The sequence below is a fragment of the Bos indicus x Bos taurus genome, chromosome 13 (genome assembly GCF_003369695.1).
Source record: "Bos indicus x Bos taurus breed Angus x Brahman F1 hybrid chromosome 13, Bos_hybrid_MaternalHap_v2.0, whole genome shotgun sequence".
Classification (NCBI taxonomy): Eukaryota; Metazoa; Chordata; class Mammalia; order Artiodactyla; family Bovidae; genus Bos; species Bos indicus x Bos taurus.
Window position 1 is genome coordinate 53876606 of NC_040088.1, and position 25335 is coordinate 53901940.

At 40.8% G+C, this 25335-nt stretch overlaps 1 protein-coding gene across 1 annotated transcript; it reads left to right on the plus strand.

Annotated features, from left to right (window-relative positions):
• Positions 1-8: 8 nt before the first annotated feature.
• CDNF (cerebral dopamine neurotrophic factor) lies at positions 9-21869 on the plus strand. Its single transcript, XM_027559887.1, has 4 exons — positions 9-373; positions 12614-12741; positions 13825-13966; positions 19481-21869. The coding sequence occupies exons 1-4, from the start codon at positions 259-261 to the stop codon at positions 19657-19659; spliced, it is 564 nt and encodes a 187-aa protein (XP_027415688.1). The 5' UTR covers positions 9-258; the 3' UTR covers positions 19660-21869.
• Positions 21870-25335: the final 3466 nt, after the last annotated feature.

Sequence of the window (25335 nt, forward strand, 5' to 3'; positions counted from 1 at the left end):
AGTCTCGCCCCGCTGGGGCAGCACAGCTTGAGCAATATTGCGCACGCGCAGGTCGGGGATGAGCAATGAAAAGGCTCCTTCGTCCCACCCTCTTTTCCTGAGAGCCAATGGAAACTCACGGTTGAGTTGCGTCATTTGTCCTAGCAACTCCGGGTAGATTCATTGCATCCCAGGCTCCGCGCTGCTTCGTCCTGCGGGCGATACCCGCGCGGCTGTTCTTTTCGCAGGTGGCGAGGAGTTTGAAACTGCTGGCTCAGCATGTGGTGCGGCGGCGCAGCCGCAATGGTGGCCTTTTGCGCCGGACTTTGGGTCTCTAACCCGGGGCGGGCGCAGGGCCAGGAGGCCGGGGGGATCCCGGGCGCCGACTGTGAAGGTGAGCGGTGTGAGACCTGCTTGCATGGCGGTGGCACCAGATCACAGCGCAGCTGTTGTTAGCTTTGGCGTCTCCCAGCCTTGGCTATAAATAACATTGCACTCAGGAATGCGGGCCCTGGCCCTGGTTTCTGATCGCCTTCGTCCAAGCCTAGACAAAAGTTCGAGCTGGGCCCAGTGACACCTTCAGACTGCGTTCTTGGTCTTGCTCTATTAAACCGCCGTAGTCAAAGCTGGTGCGTTTATTTATTTATTTTTCTCTTTGTCCCTCATTTTTATTTATTTTATTATTATTATTTTTATTATTTTTTACTTTACAATATTGTATTGGTTTTGTCATACATCAACATGCATCCGCCACGGGTGTACACGTGAGCTGGTGCGTTTAGATTTGGACTCAATTTTGTGCACACACGTCTAGCTGCAGAGACACGTGCTGCTTCTTGTAGTGTACAGAAGTCTTCCAAGTTCAAATTAGTTTGTAACTCCCAAAAAGACAAAACGTGACAAACTATCTGTAATTGAGGTGAAATGGCTTAAATCAGAGGACAGAATTAACATTTGTTAGGACTTCACAGGGAAAAGGGACTTTACAAAGGAGTACTTTAACTCGTTAGAAAAAGGAGGAATACAGAAGAATGAGTCCTTTGCTGTTCACGGAATCTCCTCTGTGGACTTGCAGCTGGAATAGATGGGTCTACATCCCACTCAGCCTTCTGGCTCCAACTGGCACTGTAACTGTTTCTTGAAAAATCAACGTGACAATACCTATCTCAGAGGGCTGTTAATGAGATCAAAGAAGATAATTAGCTGTGCTAGCTCCTCCCTCTTTGGGTTTTCCCTGTGGCTCAGCTGGTAAAGAATCTGCCCGCCATGCGGGAGACCTGGGTTCGATCCCTGGATTGGGAAGATCCCCTGGAGAAGGGAAAGGCTACCCACTCCAGTATTCTGGCCAGGAGTCTATGGGGTCGCAAAGAGTCGGGCGACTTTCACTTTCAGCTCCTTCCTCCTGGACTACTGGAGCACTTACCTCGTGTTTAATTCATTGAAATAATTACCTTAGATGTATATCCTTCACTCATCCCTAAGCCTGAAAATCTATTCTCACATAACAGGAAATGGTAGCTTCACAATACATGTTGAATGAATGGGTAACTACAGACTGTACCATATAAGTGAATAAGTCTTCACAATTGGAGTCCAGTTTTCTGTCGGCCCTGCAATAATTAAGCTTTTCTCCAGAAATTTAAAATACCTACATGATGTTATTATCAAACTTTAGATACAGGTAGTTACTCAGCTAAATATTGTAATTTTGTTTAAAGGTCCCGTATAACTTAACTAGGTCCTACACGTATAAAGCAGAACTTAATAAGGCATAGACGATTGGATTAATCATCAGCAGTTTAGTTTCTGGAGTTTATACTTACAAACATTTCAGAAAAGCCAGAGCATATGTATTAATTAAATCTGAAGCTTCTAACTTGAATTTATTATAGCATATTGTGATTATTAACTGGCATGTCTGACTAACCTGGGTGTGTGTTCCCCTTTGTTAACACTAGAATTATAGCGAAGGAAATACTGGTTTTAGAACAAAACGAAAAAGTCTAGATCTGGGTCTGTTTCTGCTTATGAGTCTTTATCATTAGCCAATTAACTTCCCATCAATGTATAAGATTAAAATGCTATACTATACATAATGTAGGGCAAATTGCCATTCTTATCATGACTACTCTGTGGCATGGGACACCACTGATTTCTTTTATCAATAGAAAAACCTGACACCACATCAAAATTAATTGGCTGTATTTTGAAATTGGGAGATGTCATACTAAAAAATTCAGATTTCTGACTTATCTTGAAAACCAGGTTACCAGTCAAGACTAGCCCATCTGTCCATATAGTGGGAATTAGCTGTGGCTGCTCTTTTCAGAAAGGACAGCGCATTGGTCCTTGGATTGGTTTACCCATTCATTTTATCTGCCTGAGTCCTGAGAGTATTTAAGTTTCTGATTGTTTTAGGTCAAGTGAAGCTTTACTGGAAAAAAAAGTAAATATTTCTGAATCTCATTTAAAGGATAGTATTATGGGACTATTAAAATTCTTTTTTACTTTGAAATAATTATTCACTTATGGGACTAATTTTAATAAATAAAACCCTACAGCATAACTAAAAGGAGTATGATTATCTGGTTAAATACATGCCAGAATCCTTAAACTAATTTGTTAGTTGATTTGTAGTGATATTACTCTCTTCATGTAAGCCCAAGGAATCTTTTCTATTCTTACTGTGACTTCTCTTTGGCATGGGACACCACTGACTTTTTCAGAAAATTTCTTCTCTCCCTTTTGGCCATGCCAGATGGCATGTGGATGTTAGTTCCTCTACCAGGGATGGAACCTGCACCCCCTGCAGTGGAATGGTAGAGTCTTAACCACTGGATCGCCAGGGAAGTCCTTAAAATTTCTTCTCCTCATGGCTATGATACTGCTTTACCCCTGCTTTTGCTTCCTGTCTCTGTGCTCATTTGCTTGACAGTATCTGTAAGTTTCTAATTCTCTAGCCATGGCTTCAATATTAGAATTTTCCAGAATTCTGCCCTCTGTCCTCCTCTCTTCTCAGTCTACACACTCTTCTGTGCAATTGGAATTGACCTACCCATAGTCTGATTAATCCCAGATGTTTATATCTACCCCATCTCCTTTCTGGAGTCCAAGGCCTTGAATCCAATGGACAACTGAACACATCTACTTAGATATCTTCTACTTCAAACTCAACAGAGTCACAAACCAAAGTTATTTTCTCCTCTCTTTCTCAGTCCCCCAAGTCTGTTATGCTATGACACCAGTATATAACTAGTCCACTAGACTAGACTTCTCTCCCTGATCCCCTAAACCCATCAAACACTGGGGCTATTGATTCTACCTTCTGATTGACTCTGCTCCTTTCTTCTGCCCAGCTCCAGTGCCTTGTTACCAACCTTCACCATTTTCAGCTGCCACAATTGCATCCTTCCCCTAGTCTGGTGATCATGTAATTCCCATACATAGTATCTTTTACTGATCTTCCAAATTCCTCCAGGGAGGTGCCTCCCTTTTGTATCTAGTACGTGTCTCATAGTGTTGAGAAATCATTTTGGCTTCCTCCACGTGTGCCTTCCTTGACAGTCAAGACTTTTTCTCTTCCCACATCATCTCCAGCAGCTACGATGGTGCATAGTTCAATTCTGTTGAACACACGTTATATAGTGCTTCAATAACAGGTTATATAGCTTATAGTGAGTCAAAAGTGTATCATTCAAAGTGCAAGTTAGAATTCCCAACTTCCATCATCTAGGTAATACATTGACAGAGCAACAGTTGAAGTGTGGATATCATCTGAAGGTGTATTTGAGAATAGAGAAGGAGCTTTGAGGCATCAGAACACAGGGTTTCTTTTGCAGGAAGAGGAGAATCAGGGGTCATCAGGAAGCTTTAAAGATGGTTTCTGCATTGATCCCTACAGCAGGTATCTCCTTTGCATACTTATCAAAATGCATGTTTTCCACATTCTATCAGCAACATTCAACACAACTTATCAGTCAGTCCCTCCCTTTTAACACTTTATTCACTGTCTCCTGGGACACACTCATTCTGTGTTCTCATCCTACCTTACTGGCTTCTTATTTCAGTCCTTTCTGGTTCTTTACATCTTTTCAACTCCTACACAATGGAATTACATCACACTGAGACCTGGGATCTCTCCCTATCCTGTGGTTTCACCCTTTAACACCATTTTATTGTTCAGTTCAGGCGCTCAGTTGTGTCCGACTCTTTGCGACCCCATGGACTGCAGCACTCCAGGCCTCCCTGTCCATCACCAACTCCTGGAGTTTACTCAAACTCACATCCATTGAGTCCGTGATGCCATCCAACCATCTCATCCTCTGTTGTCCCCTTCTCCTGCCACCTTCGATTTTTCCCAGCATCAGGGTCTTTTCCAGTGACTCAGTTCTTTGCATCAGGTAGCCAAAGTATTGGAGTTTCAGTTTCAGCTTCGGCATCAGTCCTTCCAATGAATATTCAAGACTGATTTCCTTTAGGATTGACCAGTTGGATCTCCTTGCTGTCCAAAGGACTCTCAAGAGTCTTCTCTAACACCACAGCTCAGAAGCATCAATTCTTCGGCGCTCAGCTTTCTTTATAGTCCAACTCTCACATCCATACATGACTACTGGAAAAACCATAGCTTTGACTAGCCAGACCTTTGTTGGCAAAGTAATGTCTCTGCATTTTAATATGCTGTCAAGTTTGGTCATAACTTTTCTTCCAAGGAGCATCTTTTAATTTCATGGCTGCAGTCACCATCTGCAGTGATTTTGGAGCCCCCGAAAATAAAGTCTGTCACTGTTTCCACTGTTTGCCATCTATTTGCCATGAAGTGATGGCACAAGATGCCATGATCTTAGTTTTCTGAATGTTGAGTTTTAAGGCAACTTTTTCAGTCTCCTCTTTCACTTTCATCAAGAGGCTCTTTAGTTCTTCTTCGCTTTCTGCCACAAGGGTGGTGTCATCTGCATATATGAAGTTATTGGTATTTCTCCTGGAAATCTTGCCTCCAGCTTGTGCTTCATCCAGCCCAGTGTTTCTCATGATGTACTCAGCATATAAGTTAAATAAACAGGGTGACAATATACAGCCTTGACGTACTCCTTTCCCAATTTGGAACCAGTCTGTTGTTCCATGTCCAGTTCTAACTGTTGCTTCTTGACCTGCCTACAGATTTCTCAGGAGGCAGGTCAAGTGGTCTGGTATTCCCATCTCTTTAAGAATTGTCCAGAGTTTGTTGTGATCCACACAGTCAAAGGCTTTGGCATAGTCAATAAAGCTGAAGTAGATGTTTTTCTGGAACTCTCTTGCTTTTTTGATGATCCTTTTCTGTCCTTTATTGTGCCCATCTTTGCATGAAATGTTCCTTTGGTATCTCTAATTTTCTTGAAGAGATATCTAGTCTTTCCTATTCTATTGTTTTCCTCTATTTCTTTGCACTGATCACTGAGGAAGGCTTTCTTATCTCTCCTTGCTGTTCTTTGGAACTCTGCCTTCAAATGGGTATATCTTTCCTTTTCTCCTTTGCCTTTCGCTTCTCTTCTTTTCATAGCTATTTGTAAGGGCTTTTTGCCTTTTCAGAAAACCTTTTTGCATTTCTTTTTCTTTGGAATGGTTTTGAATCACTGCCTCCTGTACAGTGACACGAACCTCCATCCATAGTTCTTCAGGCACTCTGTCTATCAGATCTAATCCCTTGAATCTATTTGTCACTTCCACTGTACAGTTGTAAGGGATTTTATTTAGGTCACACCTGAATGGTCTAGTAGTTTTCCCTACTTTCTTCAATTTAAGTCTGAATCTGGCAATAAGGAGTTCATGATCTGAGCCACAGTCAGCTCCCAGTCTTGTTTTTGCTGACTGTATAGAACTTCTCCATCTTTGGCTGCAAAGAATATAATCATATAAATCCAGATGTACATACCTAGCTGCTCCTTACTGTTTGCAGTGTCAAATAGTATATTAGCGTTCTCTAGAGAAACAGACCAAGAAGATAGATAGACACATACATACAGATAGATTTATTATAAAGAATGGCTCTCCTGATTATGGAGACTGAGATATCTAAAGTCTGTATCATGGGCCAACAGGCTGGGGGCCCAGGAGAGTTGATGGTGCATAAGGCAGTCTACTGGAGAAATCCCTCATGTTTGGGAAGGGCAATCATTTTTGTTCTATTCAGGCCTTCAGCTGATTGGAAGAGGCTTATCCACATCATGGAGGGCAATCCATTTACCTAGAGTTCATGGATCTAAATGTTAATCTCATTCAAAAACACTCTCCAAGTGGATGCATATAAAATTAGTTGTCACAGTTGTCTACAAGTATCTCAAACTTCATTTAAGTATGTCTAGACTTAATTCCTGGGACTTCTTTGGTGGGTTCAGGGGCTAAGACTCTGCATTCCCAGTGCAGGAGGCCTAGGTTTGATCCCTGGTCGGGGAACTAGTTCCCACATGCTGCAACTAAGACCCGATGCAGTCAAATAATAAAAATACTTTAAAAAAAAGACTGAATTCCTGCTGAGCTTCCCAGTTTAGCAAATGGCAAACTCCACTCTTACAGTATCTCAGGCCAAAATCCTTGAAGTCATTCTTGACTTCTGCTTCTGCCCACACCTCTGTGACTCTCTCATGCCACATCTAATCCATTAGGAAGTTCTTTTGGCTTTGCCTTCAAAATATATCCAGCATCTCATCACCTCCAAGGCTCCCACCCTGGTTCAAGATAGGCAGCTATTCTAAGAACCTCCAAACTCTTCTGCCTCCTTTCCTTCTTGCCCCCCGTGCAGGGTATTCTCTGAAGAACCTCCAGAGGCATAATTTAAAAGTCATGTCAGACCACTGCACTCCTCTCAAAACCTTTAATGGCATCCCTTCTCAGAGCAGGATCCAGAGTCCCTACCATGGCCCCAAGGCCCTAGATGACCTGACATGCTGCTGTTTATTTGACCTCATTTTCTACTACTCTCCCTCTTCATCACTCTACTTCCCCAGTATTGGCTCCCTGACTGTTCCTGGTGCTGCCAAGAACACGCCTGCCCTATTCTTCCCTCTGCCTGGAGAGTTTCTCCCCAGCAGTCCACTTAATCTGTTTTCCCATTTCCTTATGTTTTCTGCTCAAACACAACTTTATCTGAGAGACCTTCCCTGACCACCCCATTTAGAATTACCTTGTCACCCTCTATCCTCCTTACCAAGTTGATGTTCCTTCATAGCCACAAGAGACTTTTATTTATTCACTAGAATGTAATCCTTGAAAGTAGGAACTTTGTTTTTCCAACAGCCTGTAGAATACTGTCAGGCACTTACTAATTGCTCAATAAATGTTTGTTAAAACCACGACATGGCTATTATATTTAGTGTTCTGTTCTTATTAAACAGCATAAAAAATCATGTTCTAAAAATGGACATTTCTAGTCCTTCAGCTGAAAACAACTAAAAACACTGGATAAAATGAAAAATATGAAGTGTAAGTTAGGAAGGCCTTGTTGTCTGTTGTTTAGTTGCTAAGTCGTGTCTGACTGTTTTGCAACCCCATGGTCTGTAGCCTGCTAGGCTCCTCTGACCATGGTATTTCCCGGGCAAGAATACTGGAGTGGATTGCCATGTCCTTCTCCAGAAGATCTCCCCAACCTGGGGATGGAAGCTATGTCTCCTGCATTGACAGGTGAGCTCTTTACCACTAAGCTACCAGGGAAGCCCAGGAAGGCATACTCAGAGGCCAAAAACAATGTGAAAACGGGAACCAGAAGAGGTAAAGGGACCCTGAGGCTGGGATTTTTCTTGAGAGTATTTGCCACCCAGGCAATTGGAAGTTAGATTTTTCATGGCTATAAAATAAAAAGAATGAATAAAATAAAAAAGAAGGATAAAGATATAGCCCAGAACCTTCTCAAGTTAGGCACATAGTAACTAGATCCTCTTCCAATTAGTTTGAAACCCTGGAGAGATAGACCTTCATTATAAAAGGTGACCTGGAAATAACCACAACTCTACCACCATCTCCAGAGACTAAAGGGAACTGTAGTACTTGAACTTTTTAACTGAATAAAAGGGAAAACAAAAAATACCTCCTAATCACTCATAGTCACAAGCTACCACACAATATGCATTGAAGTCCAAATGTACACAGCCAACCTGGGTGATTCAAAACATCTCAAACTGAGAATTTAGTTTAAAGGGATTTCAAGTAGGAATGAGCAAATGTTAATCTCACTGATAGGAATCTACCTTCAACCCAGTCCCACAAAATTCTAATAATTCCAACAAAGTTCTCAGAAAGAAAGCTCACAATTAGAAAAGTCACAAACACATGGGAAGAAGAGCATCCTAAGTGGCAGCCAGTTGAGACAAGAGACAGAGGCAGCATACCTGGAAAGGCTTCAGGGATTGGAATTATCAGGCACAGAATATAAAATATGTTTATTATATGTAAAGAAATGAAGGGATTGAAAATATGAATAAAGGGCAGGAGACTATTAAAAATATTTCCAACATGTGTGGAAAAGAACCAAATAAGCATGCACAAACAGAAATTACTAGGATTAGGACTTCCCTGGTGGGTCAGTGTTGGAGAGTCCACTTGCCAAAGCAGGGGACATGGCTTTGATCCCTGGTTTGGAAAGATTCCACATGCCTCCGAGCAACTGAGCCCATGTGCCACTAAGCCCACGAGGGCAGCTACTGAGGCCTGGGTACCTAAAGCCCATGCTCTGCAATAAGAGAAACCACTGCAATGAGAAGTCCATCCACTGAGACTAGAGAACACCCACATGCAGCAACGAAGGCCTGGCACAGCCAAACAAATGAAAATAAACAGGAAATAAGTGGGATTAATAGTGGATTAGACAGAGCTGAGAAAAAGAATTAGAGAGTTGAAGACTGAAGAAATTGTCAAGAAGGAATCACTGAGTGATTCCGAGAATAAAAATACAAAACAGAGGTAAAGGTACAATGTGGATCAAGAGAAGAATTCCCACGTATGTTAATTAGACTTCCAGAAGGAGAAGAGAGAGGTATGGATGGAGCAAAAGAGATGATAACTCATTTTTGCAAACTGATGAAAATCACCCATCCACAGATTTTGAAGTCCAGCATATTCCAAACAGTATAAATAAAAAATAATTCCACATCTAACCACATAAGAAGGAAACTGAAAAACACAAAAGGAAAATCTTAAGCACAGAAAAAGAAGACTGATAAAACTTCAAAGGCACAGCAATTAGACTGTCAGGTGATTCAATGTTGAAAGGCCTGAAGTCACAGCTAATAAATATGAAATAATAAAGCCAGGATTTAGACCCAGAAAGTTTGGCTTCAGAGCCCAAGCACTGAGTCACTACTAAACTGCCTCTGAGTATGGAGTTGGGAACTAATTTATTTAAGGCAATAGTAAAAATAAAATTGGAATGACGAAGTTTAGCGTACATTTATTCAAGAACTTTTGGCTATTCTTAAAGTCTCAACGCAGTATAACATGTATCTTATTCCTAGGTAGCAATTCCCCCTGGTCCTGACACCAGCAAGACTAATCTGGTGTCTTTTTTTTCCATCCAAAATCAAGTGGAGCAGATAATGTGGGACCAACTTTAGTTCTAGAAGGTATGGATGGAACTGCTGAAAACAATGTTCCTAGTTTACAGGTAGCTTAATAATTTCACTAACCTGATTTTAAACTTTATCATTATCTTAAAAAAAAAAGTTGTAGCTCTTTTCCTGCAGGTGGCATTATTATATTTTTTAAGTACTAAGTTGTAAATACTCAAGTTAGAAGACAAGGATTGTTGCTGTTGTTCAGTTGTGTCTTGACTCTTTGCGAACCCATGAACTGCAGCACGCAGGCTTCCCTGTCCTTACAAAGATTTTAAGGCTACATAAAAATATCCAACCAAACGCTTTTTACAGGAGATGGGTTTGGGCAAAAGAATTAAATCTTTCTTTTCTACAGAAAAACCTATAATAAATATTTAAAACTAAAAATAGGAGAGACTTGGAAACAAGTATAAAATTTATTTTAGAGTGATTTTCTTAAAGAGGAGTGGAGAAATGGGATGGTGTTTGGTGTTGGGGAGGAGTGTTGAGGGAGATTTTGTTGCTTTTAAGATGTGAGAATGAACAGCATGTTCATGGGAACAATACAGGAAAGACAGAGGGCAGAGGTGCAGGAGCAGGGAGCTGATAGGATCTACTTAGCAGGTGGAAGAGTTGTCACACTTCATTCATGGAATTAAAGTAGACTCTGCTGTGTGGTAGAGGTGAAGACAGAGGCAAATGAGAGTTCTCTTTTGTTGCTTTTTTTTGCCCCTCGAAGAAATGGGAAACAGGATCAACCATGACGATGGGGTGGAGGTGTTAGGCAAGGCTTGCTAGAGAGCTGCTGTGTACTTGTCCTTTTGGGAGTGGGATACAGTGTGGGTGAGGTCCAAGCAGGGGGATTGTCGGAAGCACTGGTGGCTCACTGAAATCAGCAGTCATGAATTAACAGCAAGACCAGTGAACCTCGTGGTGCAGTTTCCTCCAGCCACGTTAAGTGAGTGTAGGTACCAAGTGGGTGGAAAGAGGTTTCAACCAGCGTTAAGATTTTGCTGGGTGAGTCCAACAAAGGAGAGCGATACAAGGGAGTTGAATTTGTATGAAAAGGAGTGATTATAATGTTGAACCACAGAATCGAAGCTGGGTGAGGAAGCATGGTAGAGAGATAGCAGAATCAATGTGACCTGGCGGGATCAGAGAATCATTGGTGCTGGGATGTTAGAGGATGTGAGCTGGGAAGATGGGAGGTGAGGATCAGACAATGAAATATTTCCACTGAGAATACAGAGAAGTTATAGTCACTGGTAATGACTGGACCTAAGGGTATGACCACAGCAAAAATGTGTTTGGAATATTAATCCTTTGTCAGTTATATAAGTTGTAAATACCTTCCTCCAGTTTGTGGCTTGTCTTATCATTTGCTTATGATTTATTTTGCATTTACAAAAGTGGTTAATTTTTATGTAATTAAATATACAGTCTCTGGTTTGGTATCTTCTTTAAGAAATTCTTCTTTATCCTGATGCCATAAAGAAGATGCTTTCCTCTAAAACTTGTTTTGTGGCTTTTCTTTTATGTCTTTATTCTCCTGGGATTCGCATTTGTGTAGTTTCCGATAGAGATCTAAATTGAACTTTTCCCAAGGTATATGGTCTGAGTATCATTTATTGACTTGTGCATTTCTTCCCCCACTGATTTTTAACATTGCTTCCATCCTACACCAAGCTCCTCTAGATTTCTGGATTTGTTTCTAGTCTCACTTTTGTTCCAGCGGCTTTTTTTTCTGCGCCAGTCCCACCATGTTTTAAATGCTATAGCTTTAGAATTGTCTTGATATCAGTAAGATCTACTCCTCAAGTTCCTTCTTCAGAAATTTCTTGGCTTTCATTTGCTCTTGTTTTTTCATACGTATTTTTGGATCAGTTCGTCAAATCTGATTTGACAAAATCTTTTGGAATTTTTAATGAGCCCTGATGGCTCCGCAGTAAAGCATCTGCCTGCAATGTAAGAGACGCAGGAGACACGGGTTTGATCGCTGGGTTGGGAAGATCCCTTAGAGAAGGAAATGGCAACCCACTCCAGTATTCTTGCCTGGGAAATCCCATGGAAAGAGGAGCCTGGTGGACTACAGTTCATAGGGTTGCAAAGAGTTGGACACGACTCAGTGACTAAATAACAACCATAGAATTTGCTGCTCTTCCTTATCATATTCCCCTAAAATTCTCTTTCTAATATTAGGGCTGCTTTGTTCCAGCATAAGCTCTGGTCTCCATCTCCTTCTCAGCTTGCTTGGACCACACACCTGCCCCTTTGAGCCAGCAACATGGGAAAGCAGCTCCTCCTGTTGCAGAGTAACCTAGTGGATGAGGCTGTGGACCAGAGTGAGACCTCCTGGGATCAAATTGCCTCCACCATTTACTGGGCAAGTTCACTGGCCTCTCTCTGACTCAGCCTCTTCATCTGTAAAATAGGGGTAGGAATGTATCTACATCAGAGCTCTGTTCTGAGACTGGAATGAGTTCATCCACATAAAGGACTCAGAATGGTGCCAAAAGCTAGTAACTAGGTTGTTCTTATTGCCTGTGCTTCTTCTGATCGTCATCTCTTCACTGACTTTGGACCCTGGGACTGAATATGATTGTTCAGATAGGGGTTCAAACTGGAACAAAGACACAGATGCAGACTACCAAGGAGCTTCATTCAAGACACATACTTTGGTTCTTCTCTGTGCTTTACCAAAGCTGTCCCTAGCATCATATCCCAGAGGAGGCTGGCTATATGTTCCTATAGGGTTAGTGACATTCTCATATTAGGTGGGAAATGCTCATATTTGAGAGTGGAACTTGGTTTCACAGACTGGATTGATTCAAAAAGCTTATGTTATTCAAGGCCCAATACTAAGCTAATAGGTACAGCATAAGCTCTGGTCTCCATCTCCTTCTCAGCTTGCTTGGACCACACACCTGCCCCAAACCATTCTTACTTATAATATGAATTTGTTGTCACAATGCATTGAATCATACTTTTTTATTTGGTGGGAGGGACATGTGCATAGGTGTGGTAGTGGTGATATTGTACATAAATACACAAATACATAATTTCTTTGTTCCTTATAGTATGTCAAGAATTCTTGAGTCGATTCTACAATTCCTTGATAGCAAGAGGAGTCAACTTTTCTCTGGACACCATAGAAAAAGAATTGATCAACTTTTGCTTGGATGTCAAAGGAAAAGAAAACCGCCTGGTATGGTAAATTTTCACCTTTCATTTCCCCGCTTGTGCTTGGAGAAAACTGCTAACTGTTTCATTTCTTATCTTGAGTTTAATGTTCTCCTGTTTGGATCCTTGCCCCAAGCATGTTCCCTGTAGAAGGCCAGCAAAAATTGATCTTTCAGGAAAATGGAGTCAATGTATTTTCACCTAGAATATGTCTGGTTTCATCTGGCTTTTTGGAAAAAACATAGGCAACCAATTCCATGATTTCTTAAATGAAATTACTATACAACTGAATTCCTAATGAGAATTTATTTACTGTCCTGAGTTAGTGTGGGTAGACTTTACATTTCTAATCAAGACAATTAGTGAAACATATAAACATATTTTTACATAATTATTTATGCATAATTAATGAAGTATTATTATCTTGAAATGGTGTTTCCTGGGTAAACACAAATGACTTGTTCCAATATACTGTCTTCATAGCACTAAAGACAATCTTGGGCCAACTTGCTTTGCCTAAAACTGTTGTATTGAATTTGTCAATTAAATTTGCCTTGTTAACTGCTCACCACTGACACACTATAAAACTCTCAGCATTTGTCTGCACCATTAAGGTTTATATTTTTAAATGTAAAATGCTTTTCAGGTAGCTTGAAAGGCAATACAACATGATGGAACAGGGCATGGACCCCAGATCCAGAAGGCTAGATTTTTGAATTAATTCAGTCTCTTCTACTTGCTGGTTGGGTGACCTCCAGTTGGCTTGGGTGTGAAATAGGGAAAGTTCTAGTACTAATGTCACAGGCTCGTTATGAGAATTAAATACATCAGTACCTTTAAAGCCCTGAGAGCAGCATCTGACACAGACAAAACATTTAGCAACTGTTATCTCTTATCATTAGTCTTTAAGTTTAACGTGAATTTCAGGGCACTTCTAATTAGGCTGATCACGGGAATGGAGTCATTGTTTTCTCATGTCTTAGTGAGTACGGGTTAAATTTAAGACCTGGGCCATGAAAACTAGGTTAACCTCTTTCTCACTTCTGGAAATTATACTGCTTGCTTTTCCCAGTGTCTGGGACCCTAAATTCTCTTTGTTCCCCTTCAGTGCTACTATCTAGGAGCCACAAAAGATGCCGCTACTAAGATCCTAAGTGAGGTCACTCGCCCGATGAGTGTGCACATGCCTGCAGCGAAGATTTGTGAGAAGCTGAAGAAGATGGACAGTCAGATCTGTGAGCTGAAATATGGTATAATGGAGTTTAATGTTTTCCCCCAAATGTCCAATGTATTGCCAATTCCCTAAACATGGGGCCAGGTTTTTAAACCATCAGTGTTAGAAGAAAAGGAATTCTACACTTGCTAATAGGATGCTGGGCTAGTGGATGGTGTCCAGTGCTGTCTGAGCTTCTTTCAGGAAAGAAAAATGAATTCTGGCACAAGCAGCATTAGGTGAAACTGCCTACCCAAATGGCAAAATTTAAACTCTTAAATCACCAAGACATTTTCAACTGCATATGTCAAAGAAAAGTTCAAAATATCAAGGGAGGGGCTTCCCTGGTGGTCCAGTCGTTAAAACTCTGCCCTTTCAATGCAGGGGGCATGGGTTGAATGATCAAGAAACTAAGATCCCACATGCCATGTGGTATGGCCAATTAAAAAAAAAAATTCAAGGGAGCAGCTATTCATGGTGAATTAGCTCTTGGTAACCTATTAAGCCCTGGAGAAGGAAATGGCAACCCACTCCAGTACTCTTGCCTAGAAAATTCCATGGATGGAGGAACCTGGTGGGCTACAGTCCATGGGGTCACAAAGAGTCGGACATGACTGAGAGACTTCACGAACCTATTAAGACCAAAGGTGCATCTACTCAAAGGTAATGTAAGGACCCTGAAGTTTTAAATGGGGCTCTAACATTCCTCCTAGGTCTATCACTCTGCCAGGTTTAACTTTTAGGAAATAGGTTAATCACATTAAATCAGATTTTGCCTGATGAAATAGACTTATCAAGGGTGCCGAAAATAAACAGCCAGAAAAGGAAGATGTCCTATTTAAAACGTTATTCTTGGCCTTATAAATTTTACATACATATATCTATTCTTATACAGATAATTTGTATCTGGGCCAGCCTTTGGGGTAGATGGATAGGACTTATAGAAGGCCGAGGAATTCTGCCTTTAGCCTATCCTTTAACCCTTGCAGTTCCACCAAAAGAAGTCCATTTCTTTTGTTTATGTCATCGTTTCATGTTACATACGTGGCGTAATATTTTAAACTACCTAAGTAATTAGCACCCAACTCTGAATCATTAATACTTTAGTCTTATTTTCCAACATAGCTGTGTAATATGCCTGTGCGCCATAGCTACACATCTGGCTTTAAAAAGATTTAATGTCTGGAAGATATCAAGACAACCTGTTTCCCAACTGGGCAAGGGCAAGCCCTAACTTCCAGGGTGATGATGATGGACTAGCATCTTTTTCTTGGCTTCCAAGTAATGAAGTAGAAGGAGGAATCACTGAGTCCGTAGAAAAAACAGTCCCCAAAGGGACAAAACTGTACTGATTCTTTCATTTAGCACATTTCTTTTGAATAATTTCTGCTATGACCAAGGTATCTTACTGGGCTCCTTGAATAATAGAAAAATTCATCAGATATTACTGAGAAGAAATGAATACTTAACTAATGTTTCGGCAATGCTGGCCACTAGAGGCCCCTGGGGAGCCATGCCATAGAGAATTTTCTTTTTAAATTGATACCAAATGATAAGTTCTCCAGAATAACCTGAAGAAACTACCAGCACCTAAAAGAAAGTAATTTTCTCCTTCAACTATTTATCTTGAATAGACCACTAGTTCTAAATTTTTCCCAGCTTCCTTTTGGTGAAAAAGTTGATATTGAACAAGGGCCTTTGAGCTGTGGAATACTAAAATTTGGGCTCTGAAAGCTTCTACTCTTAAAGGTATTATTCTGTCATATCAGCCATGAAATTAAAAAACAAGGTAAGTGTAGATTTGGAACATGTTTTCAATCAGGAAGGTGTTATTTGGTTTTGAACCTGAGAGGATGTTTCCGCTTTCTCTGTTTTTTAAAAGAATAGGAATCATTATTAAAAATTGTAAAGATTCTCGAATTTATGGTTACCGGTGGGGGAAGGGTGGCGGAAAAAGATAGTTAGGGAGGTTGGTATTGAGATTTACACACTGCTATATTTAAAATCGATAACCAACAGGGACCCACTGATAGCACAGGGAACTCTGCTCAACATCATGTGGCAGCCTGGACGGGAGGGAAATGTGGGGAAGAATGAATCCATGTATATGTATGGCAGAGGCCCTTTCCTGTGCACCGGACCCTATCACAATATTGTTAATTGGCTGCACGCCAATTAAAATAAAAAGTTTAAATTCAAAATACCCACACACACAAATGTAAGAATTCTCTGGAGCACAGAGTGTAGTGACCCTCCAAATAAAAAAGGCTTTATATACAACTTTGATTTATTTCCAGCTTTACTGAGATATAAGTGACATACAAAAGTGTGTAAGTTTAAGGTATAAAATAAGTTGATTTGATAAACTTATATAGTGTAATATGATTACCACATTAGCTAATATCTCCATCATCATCATGTAATTACAAATTGTGATGGTTAGCAAACAGCTCCATTATATCATCTAATTACTCTTCCTTTTTTTGTGATGAAACTATTTAAGCTCTACTCTGTTAGCAACTTTCAAATATACAATACAGCATTATTAACTGTCTTCACCATTTTGTTCTTTCTCAGGACTGCTTTGACTATTCGGGGTCCTTTGTGATTCCATACAAATTTTAGGGCTTTTTTTTTTTTTTTTTCTTTCTCTGCAAAAGTGCCACTGGCATTTTAGTAGGGATTACATTGGTAGAAGGCAATGGCAACCCACTCCAGTACTCTTGCCTGGAAAATCCCATGAGCGGAGGAGCCTGGTAGGCTGCAGTCCATGGGGTCGCTAAGAGTCGGACACGACTGAGAGACTTCACTTTCACTTTTCACTTTCATGCATTGGAGAAGGAAATGGCAACCCACTCCAGTGTTCTTGCCTTGAGAATCCCGGGGACAGAGGAGCCTGGTGGGCTGCCATCTATGGGGTCGCACAGAGTCGGACACGACTGAAGCGATGTAGCAGCAGCAGCAGCACATTGGTTTTACAGATAGCTTTGGATAGTATAGACATTCAGTTAAAAAAAAAACTTCATGTTATTTATTTTTGGCTGTGCGGTGGGTCTTGTTGCTTTATTCGGACTTTTCTCTAGTTGTAGTGTGCAGGCTTCCCATTGTGGTGGCTTCTCTTGTTGCAGAGGGCTTCCCAGGTGGCGCAGTGGTAAAGAATCCGACTGCCAATGAAGGAGATGCAGGAGACCTGGTTCAGTCCCTGGGTGGGGAAGATCTCCTGGAGTAAGAAATGGCAACCCACTCCAGTATTCTTGCCTGGCAAATCCCATGAACAGAGGGGCTTGGTGGACTAGTCTACGGGGTCACAAAGAGTCAGACACGATTAAGCACGCCATGCTCAAATACTCAGCTCCTCCTGTTGCAGAACACAGGCTCTAGGCATGTGGACTTCAGTAATTGCAGTGCACAGGCTTGGTAGTTGCACTTGTTGTTCTCTAGAGCAGAAGGCAATGGCACCCCACTCCAGTACTCTTGCCTGGAAAATCCCATGGACGGAGGAGCCTGGTGGGCTGCAGTCCATGGGGTCGTGAAGAGTCGGACACGACTGAGCGACTTGACTTTCACTATTCACTTTCATGCATTGGAGAAGGAAATGGCAACCCACTCCAGTGTTCTTGCCTGGAGCATCCCAGGGACGGGGAAGCCTGGTTGGCTGCCATCTATGGGGTCGCACAGAGTTGGACACGACTGAAGCAACTTAGCAGCAGCAGCAGCAGAGCAGAGGCTGAATAGTTGTGGCCCACGGGCTTAGCTGCTCCATGGCATGTGGAACCTTCCTGGATTGAAACTGTGTCCCCTGCATTGGCAGGTGGATTCTTATCCATTGTACCCCCAGGGAAGTCCAGTATGGACATTCTGAATTCTTCCAAACCATAAGTATAGGATCTCTTTCCATTTGTTCGTGTCTTCTTCAATTTCTTGCATCAAAGTCTTATCATTTTCTGTGTACAGATCTTTGACCTCCTTGATTAAGTTTTTTCCTAAGTCTAAGATTCAACTTTAAATTAGGATACACTTACTGGAAAATTTTGATAAGTCACTTGAAAGCTATGTTAAGTTATTAAAAGGCTTTTAAATGCCATGTTCTTTCATGTAGGTGTCAAAAAGAAATGCTTCAGAAGATGTCAAACTGAAAAAGTCCTAGGATGCCACTAATTTTTTAAAAATATTTTAGCTACACCATGCAGCATGTGGGATCTTAGTTCCCCGGCCCAGGATCAAATCTATGTCCCTTGCAGTGGAAGTGTGTAGTCTCAACCACTGGACAGCCAGAGAAGTCCCAGAACTAATAGTTGAATAAGTCAACTGAAGTGCTGTAGCTATGAGCAAGCATGCACCTAGTGGCTGGGGAGGTGGGGAAGACACTTGCCTTTGAAAGAGAAAAACTGCCCCTTTCTGATACAGAAATCATAGTCATGGGTATATTATAGATGAGCTTAATTTTTTTTCCCTATTTTTGGGCTTGGCAATAGAGCAGTAGCTGAGTTCTTGACATCCTCTGAAGATAATCTGTAAATAGGGAAACAATGGTCTTGCTAGAGGAGTTAGACGCTGGTGACAGATACTATTGGCAAGAATGTTAGGAACCAGATTGACTGGTACAGAAGCACCAGCATTAGAGAAGTTGGTTTACCCCAAAGGACTATAAATCAACTCTGTGTGGCTTGGTAATCTCGGTAGGGGAGGGGAGATCCGGTGAGTTTAAGCTGAGATCCAAAATAGCTAAGGATTGGTGAGAATGCTCCTAATTTCATTCATGTGTTTGGGTTTCTTTAAATTGTATTTAAAAACTAGCTTAAATTCTTTATATTGTATTTATATTCTTTAAATTTATATTTTAAAATTGTATTTAAATTCTTTAAATTTGTATTAAAAACTAATTTGTATTAGTGCTTTGTAATATATATGCTCATCCAGTTTACCTCAGACATATTTTTCTATAAAAACTGAACCATGGGATTTCCCTGGCAGCCTAGTGATTAAGATTTCACTTTTCAGTGCAGGAGGTACAAGTTCAATCCTTGGTTGGGGAGCTAAGGTCCCACATGCCTCATAGCCAAAAAACAAAACATGAAACAAGCAATATTTTAGCAAATTCAATGGCTTTGAATTTAAATTCAATGACTTTAAAAATGGTCCACATTAAAAAAAAAAAAGTGAACCATAACTTTCTAGTAAATTACAATCCATGGCTTTCAGTTGGCCACACACAAGGCCATCCCAAGGCACCACCCTCTTGATTCCCTTCTTTTTGCCTTAAAAGTAGCAATTAGGATGTTGTGCTATTTGTTTTACGAACACTGCATAGGTCCCCGTTTTGCAGCAAGTATGATTCCATGGGGAGGAAATCTGATAGATCATGAGTTAACATAATAGCTTTATATATGATACATTTTTCTTGGGTATGTCTTGGTTTCCATAGACCTTGGAACTCTTCCCCACTTTGGATCACAGGGTAGACAGTACCCAGATAAGGAACACCATTTGCTTTTCTTAGTTTAGTTTTTTTTTTTTTTTTTAATGTATGCCTTTCCTTTTTGTCATGAAGAAAAGAAACTGGACTTGGCATCAGTGGACCTGTCCAAGATGAGAGTAGCAGAGCTGAAGCAGATACTGCACAGCTGGGGAGAAGAGTGCAGGGCCTGTGCAGAAAAAACCGACTACGTGAATCTCATCAAAGAACTGGCACCCAAGTATGCAGCAACGCACCCCCAAACAGAACTCTGACTCCTGGAAGCCAGCGCACCATTGGCTGTAATTAGAGACAAAATGCCTCTCTAGGGTATGGATGCATTGGTTGAGAGGAACCAGGAATTTCAATATGTGTGGTTTCAGACTTATTGTTTGGATGTGACACTTCAGAATTGGTTACCTGAGTTTCTAAGTAGAACTGTTAGTATTAGTGGTTTCTGAAATCTGCAGTGTACCAAAACCTACAAGAGCCTTTCTCATAAGTTTCTTGTATGTCAATTATCATTGCCTATCTCCTTAAACTGGGAAAAGTGAACCACTGAAAAATCAGTGGAGTAAATTGATTCTAAGTAGGAAGAGAGTACTCAGAAGCTATCTGTATGCTGCTGCTGCTGCTATGTCGCTTCAGTTGTGTCCGACTCTGTGCGACCCCATAGATGGCAGCCCACTAGGCTCCTCTGTCCCTGGGATTCTCCAGGGAAGAATACTGGAGTGGGTTGCCATTTCCTTCTCCAATGCATGAAAGTGAAAAGTGAAAGTGAAGTCACTCAGTTGTGTCCGACTCTTAGCGACCCCACGGACTGCAGCCTACCAGGCTCCTCGGTCCATGGGATTTTCCAGGCAAGAATCCTGGAGTGGGTTGCCATTGCTTTCTCCAGCTATCTGTATACTCATTTTTAATTAAATATGTTGGATTAGAGAAAGACAAATATCATATAGTGAAAAGTGAAAGTGAAAGTCTCTCAGTCATGTCTGACTCTTGGTGACCCCATGGACTATACAGTCCTGAAATTCTCCAGGCTCCCCTTTTTTTAATATTCCACATATAAGCAATATTATATGACATTTATATATTGCTTATATGTGGATTATAGAAAAGGGGCACAAATGAACTTATCTACAAAACAGAGTCACAGATGTAGAAAACAGTCTTATGGTTACTGAGGGTGGGCGGAGAAAGGATAAATTGGGAGATTAGGATTGATACACACTCCTATGTATAAAATAGGTAACTAAGAAGAATGTGCTGTGTAGCACAGGGAACTCTACTCAATTATTCTATAATGGGCTATATGAGAAAAGAATTTTTAAGAAAGTGTATGTATGTCTGTGTATAACTAATTCACTTTGCTGTAATACCCGAAACTAACACAACATTGCAAAGCGACTATACTCTGATAAAAAAAATGTTGGATTAGGACAAAAGAGAAGATGTTTAGCTTACCTAATTCCCAACTTCAACCTCAAATGATGACCTGGTTAAATCAGAAGTTTTTTAAAAAGTAAACTTTGTATTTAACTGTAAATTACTTTACCTTCTGGGGCTTCCTAGGTGACTCAGTGATGAAGAATCCACCTGCCAATACAGGAGACACAGAAGACACAGGTTTGATCCTTGGGTTGGGAAGATCCCCTGAAGTAGGAGATGGCAAACCACTCTAGTATTCTTTCCTGGAGAATCCCATGGACAGTATTCTTGCTTGGAGAACCCCATGGACAGAGGAGCCTGGAGGGCTATAGTCCATGGGGTCGCAAAGAGTTGAACATGACTGAGCAACTGAGCGTGCGCGCACGCGCACACACACACACACACACACACACACACACATACATCTACACTCACACTGTTAACTGAACTAAGCTTAAGGTCATTTGCCTTTCTTCCTATCACATATTAGAAAAACTTATTTATTTTGGCTGTGCTGGGTCTTCGTTGAGGTGTGCAGGCTCTCCAGTTGTAGCATGCAGGCTTAGTCACAGAGAGGCATGTGGGATCTTAGTTCCCTGACCAGGGATTGATCCCTCGTCCCCTGCATTAGAACATGGATTCTTAACTACTGGACCACCTGGAAAGTCTCTAGACAAGCTTTTGATAGAGGATAGAAGCTTATTAAGACTAGCTGCAGACAACATGGAGCTTTATGGGTCTTAATGCTATTTTATCAGATTTAAATTGTAAAATCATCTTTGGTTCCATTTTCTAGTTACATAAGAATATGGTACCCATTGTAGATGCGGCTGGCTCTGTGTGGCAGGTGGAAGAGGGAAATGACTGCAGCGCAGTTAGAGGGAATGTTCTGGGGTGTGGAAATGTCCTATATCTTGATTAGGGCGATGGTTACATGGGTGAATATGACTGTCCAGAGCAGTATAATTAAGATGTGGGCATTTTATTGTATGTAAATTACACCTAAATACTGCTGTAGAAAAATTACTTGAAAATTAAAGTCAGTTGATTCCAAACATCTTATTTGTTTAGGAATTGCATTTGCTTAAAGTTGCCAAATGATCCAGCAATCCCACTCCTGGGCATATATCCAGACAAAACTATAATTTGAAAAGATACATGTACCCATGTGTTCATAGTAGCACCACTTGCAAAAGCCAAGACGTGGAAACAACCTAAATGTCAACTGACAGATGACTGAATAAAGAAGATCTGGTATGTATATACAATGGAATGCTATTCAGCCCTAAAAAAGAATGACATTTTTTGCCATTAGTAACCACATGGGTGTTATGCTCGGTGAAAATGTCAGAGAAAGACAAATACTGTATGCTGTCACTTATATGGGTAGTCTAAGAAATTAAAAAAACAACTAGTGAATATAACAAAAAAGAGACTCACAGATACAAAGAACAAACTAGTGGTTATCATGATTAGCCATAAAAAAGGAAGAAAGAATGCCAGGTACAGCAACATGGATGGACCTAGAGATTATGGTACTCAGTAATGTAAGTCAGAAAGAGAAAGACAAATACCGTACGATATTGCTTATACGTGCACTCTAAAATATGACACAAAGGAACCTATCCAAAAACCAGAAACAGACTCACAGACATAGTAGACAGGCTTGGGGTTGCCAAGGGCGAGGAGGTTGGTGAAGGAAGGAATGGGAGTTTGGGATTAGCAGATGCAAACTATTATATATAGAATGGATAAATAAGGTCCTACTGTATAGCATGAGAAACTATATTCAATATCTTGTGATAAACAGTAATGGAAAATAATATGAAAAAGAATATATATATATATATATGTACAACTGAGTCACAATAGAATAGGAAACACTAGAGATCTCTTCAAGAAAATTAGACATACCAAGGGAACATTTCATGCAAAGATGGGCTCAATAAAGGACAGAAATGGTAGGGACCTAACAGAAACAGAAGGTATTAAGAAGAGGTGGCAAGAATACACAGGAGAACTGTACAAAAAAGAGCTTCACAACCCAGATAATCACAATGATGGGGTCACTCACCTAGAGCCAGACATCCTGGAATGTGAAGTCAAGTGGGCCTTAGAAAGCATCACTACAAACAAAGCTAGTGGAGGTGATGGAATTCCAGTTGAGCTACTTCAAATCCTGAAAGATGATGCTGTGAAAATGCTGCACTCAATATGCCAGCAAATTTGGAAAACTCAGCAGTGGCCACAGGACTGGAAAAGGTCAGTTTTCATTCCAATCCCAAAGAAAGGCAATGCCAAAGAACGCTCAAACTACCGCACAATTGCACTCATCTCACAGGCTAGTAAAGTAATGCTCAAAATTCTCCAAGCCAGGCTTCAGCAATACGTGAACCATGAACTTCCAGATGTTCAAGCTGGTTTTAGAAAAGGCAGAAGAACTGGACATCAAATTGCCAACATCTGATGGATCATGGAAAAAGTAAGATAGTTCCAGAAAAATATCTATTTCTGCTTTATTGACTATGCCAAAGCCTTTGACTGTGTGGATCACAATAAACTGTGGAAAATTCTGAAAGAGATGGGCATACCAGACCACCTGACCTGCCTCTTGAGAAACCTATATGCAGGTCAGGAAGCAACAGTTAGAACTGGACATGGAACAACAGACTGGTTCCAAACAGGAAAAGGAGTACGTCAAGGCTGTATATTGTCACCTGCTTATTTAACTTATATGCAGAGTACAGCATGAGAAATGCTGGGCTAGAGGAAGCACAAGCTGGAATCAAGATTGCCGGGAGAAATATCAATAACCTCAGATATGCAGATGACACCACCCTTATGGCAGAAAGTGAAGAGAAACTCAAAAGCCTCTTGATGAAAGTGAAAGTGGATAGTGAAAAAGTTGGCTTAAAGTTCAACATTCAGAAAACGAAGATCATGGCATATGGTCCCATCACTTCATGGCAAATAGATGGGGAAACAGTGGAAACTGGCTGACTTTATTTTCAGGGGCTCCAAAATCACTGCAGATGGCGATTGCAGCCATGAAATTGAAAGACGCTTACTCCTTGGAAGGAAAGTTATGACTAACCTAGATGGCATATTCAAAAGCCTTTGCCAACAAAGGTCCGTCTAGTCAAGGCTATGGTTTTTCCAGTGGTCATGTATGGATGTGAGAGTTGGACTGTGAAGAAAGCTGAGTGCCGAAAAATTGATGCTTTTGAACTGTGGTGTTGGAGAAGATTCTTGAGAGTCCCTTGGACTGTAAGGAGATCCAACCAGTCCATTCTAAAGGAGATCAGTCCTGGGTGTTCATTGGAAGGAGTGATGTTGAGGCTGAAACTCCAACACTTTGGCTACCTGATGTGAAGAGCTGACTCATTGAAAAAGACTCTGATGCTAGGAAAGATTGAAGGAAGGAGGAGAAGGGGATGACAGAGGATGAGATGGTTGGATGGCATCACCAACTCGATGGACATGGGTTTGGGTGGACTCTGGGAGTTGGTGATGGCAGGGAGGCCTGGAGTGCTGCAGTCCATGGGGTCGCAAAGAGTCCGACACGACTGAGCAACTGTTCTGAACTGAACTGAGTCACTTTGCTGTACAGAAGAAATTCATACAACACTGTAAATCAACTAAACTTCAATAAAATAAAAATGCTTTTATTTAAATCCTTTTTAAATAAAAACATTTTATTTAAATAAAAAGCACTTTCTTATTTAAATGCTTTTATTTTAATAAAATGCTTTTATTAAAAAAGCATTTTTTAATGGTTTTCATTAAAAAATGAATTGCATTTACTTACTAGGAGTTCTTTTGTGGAGTGGATTGAAATTTTCCAGACTGTAAGAATACATTAGAATGTAATTTACACTTTTAAATGCTGCACAGGTGAAAGTGTTTTCAGCTAGGCAGTTAGGATACAACTGAACTTGTCAGGGATTAGCGGCTAGTAACTTTAAAATGAGAATAAAAAAGCTTTCGTGTGATAAATAGCCAAAATGGTTACTGTTTCTGGATTTTTGTCATTATGTGTAAAGCTCCCTACTTTATTATTAATTATAAAAGCCTAATTTTAGGCTTTTTACAACCTTCATGTTTGTTTTTCTTTAGTGCATTTTGAACCTTTTGAGAAACTAATCATTTGAAGATAATCTGATCTTAAAATCGGGTCATATATCTGTCTCATTTTTTAGGATATAAATCTAGGTAATAGGAGCACTGTGCAGCAGGTCATTCAAACCCATAATGTTTAGTCTGGTCTTTTGAGGGGCATTTACTCTCAGGCAGTGCCGCTCAAACTTCTGCAGGTGTGTATACAGGTCACCCGGAAAATGAAAGTTGCTCAGTTGTGTCCGACTCTTTGTGAGCCCGTGGACAATACAGTCCATGGAATTCTCTAGGCCAGAATACTGGAATGAATAGCCTTTCCCTTCTCCAAGGGATCTTTCCAACCTAGGGATCGAATTCCGGTCTCCCATATCGCAGGCAATTCTTTCCCAGCTGAGACACAAGGGAAG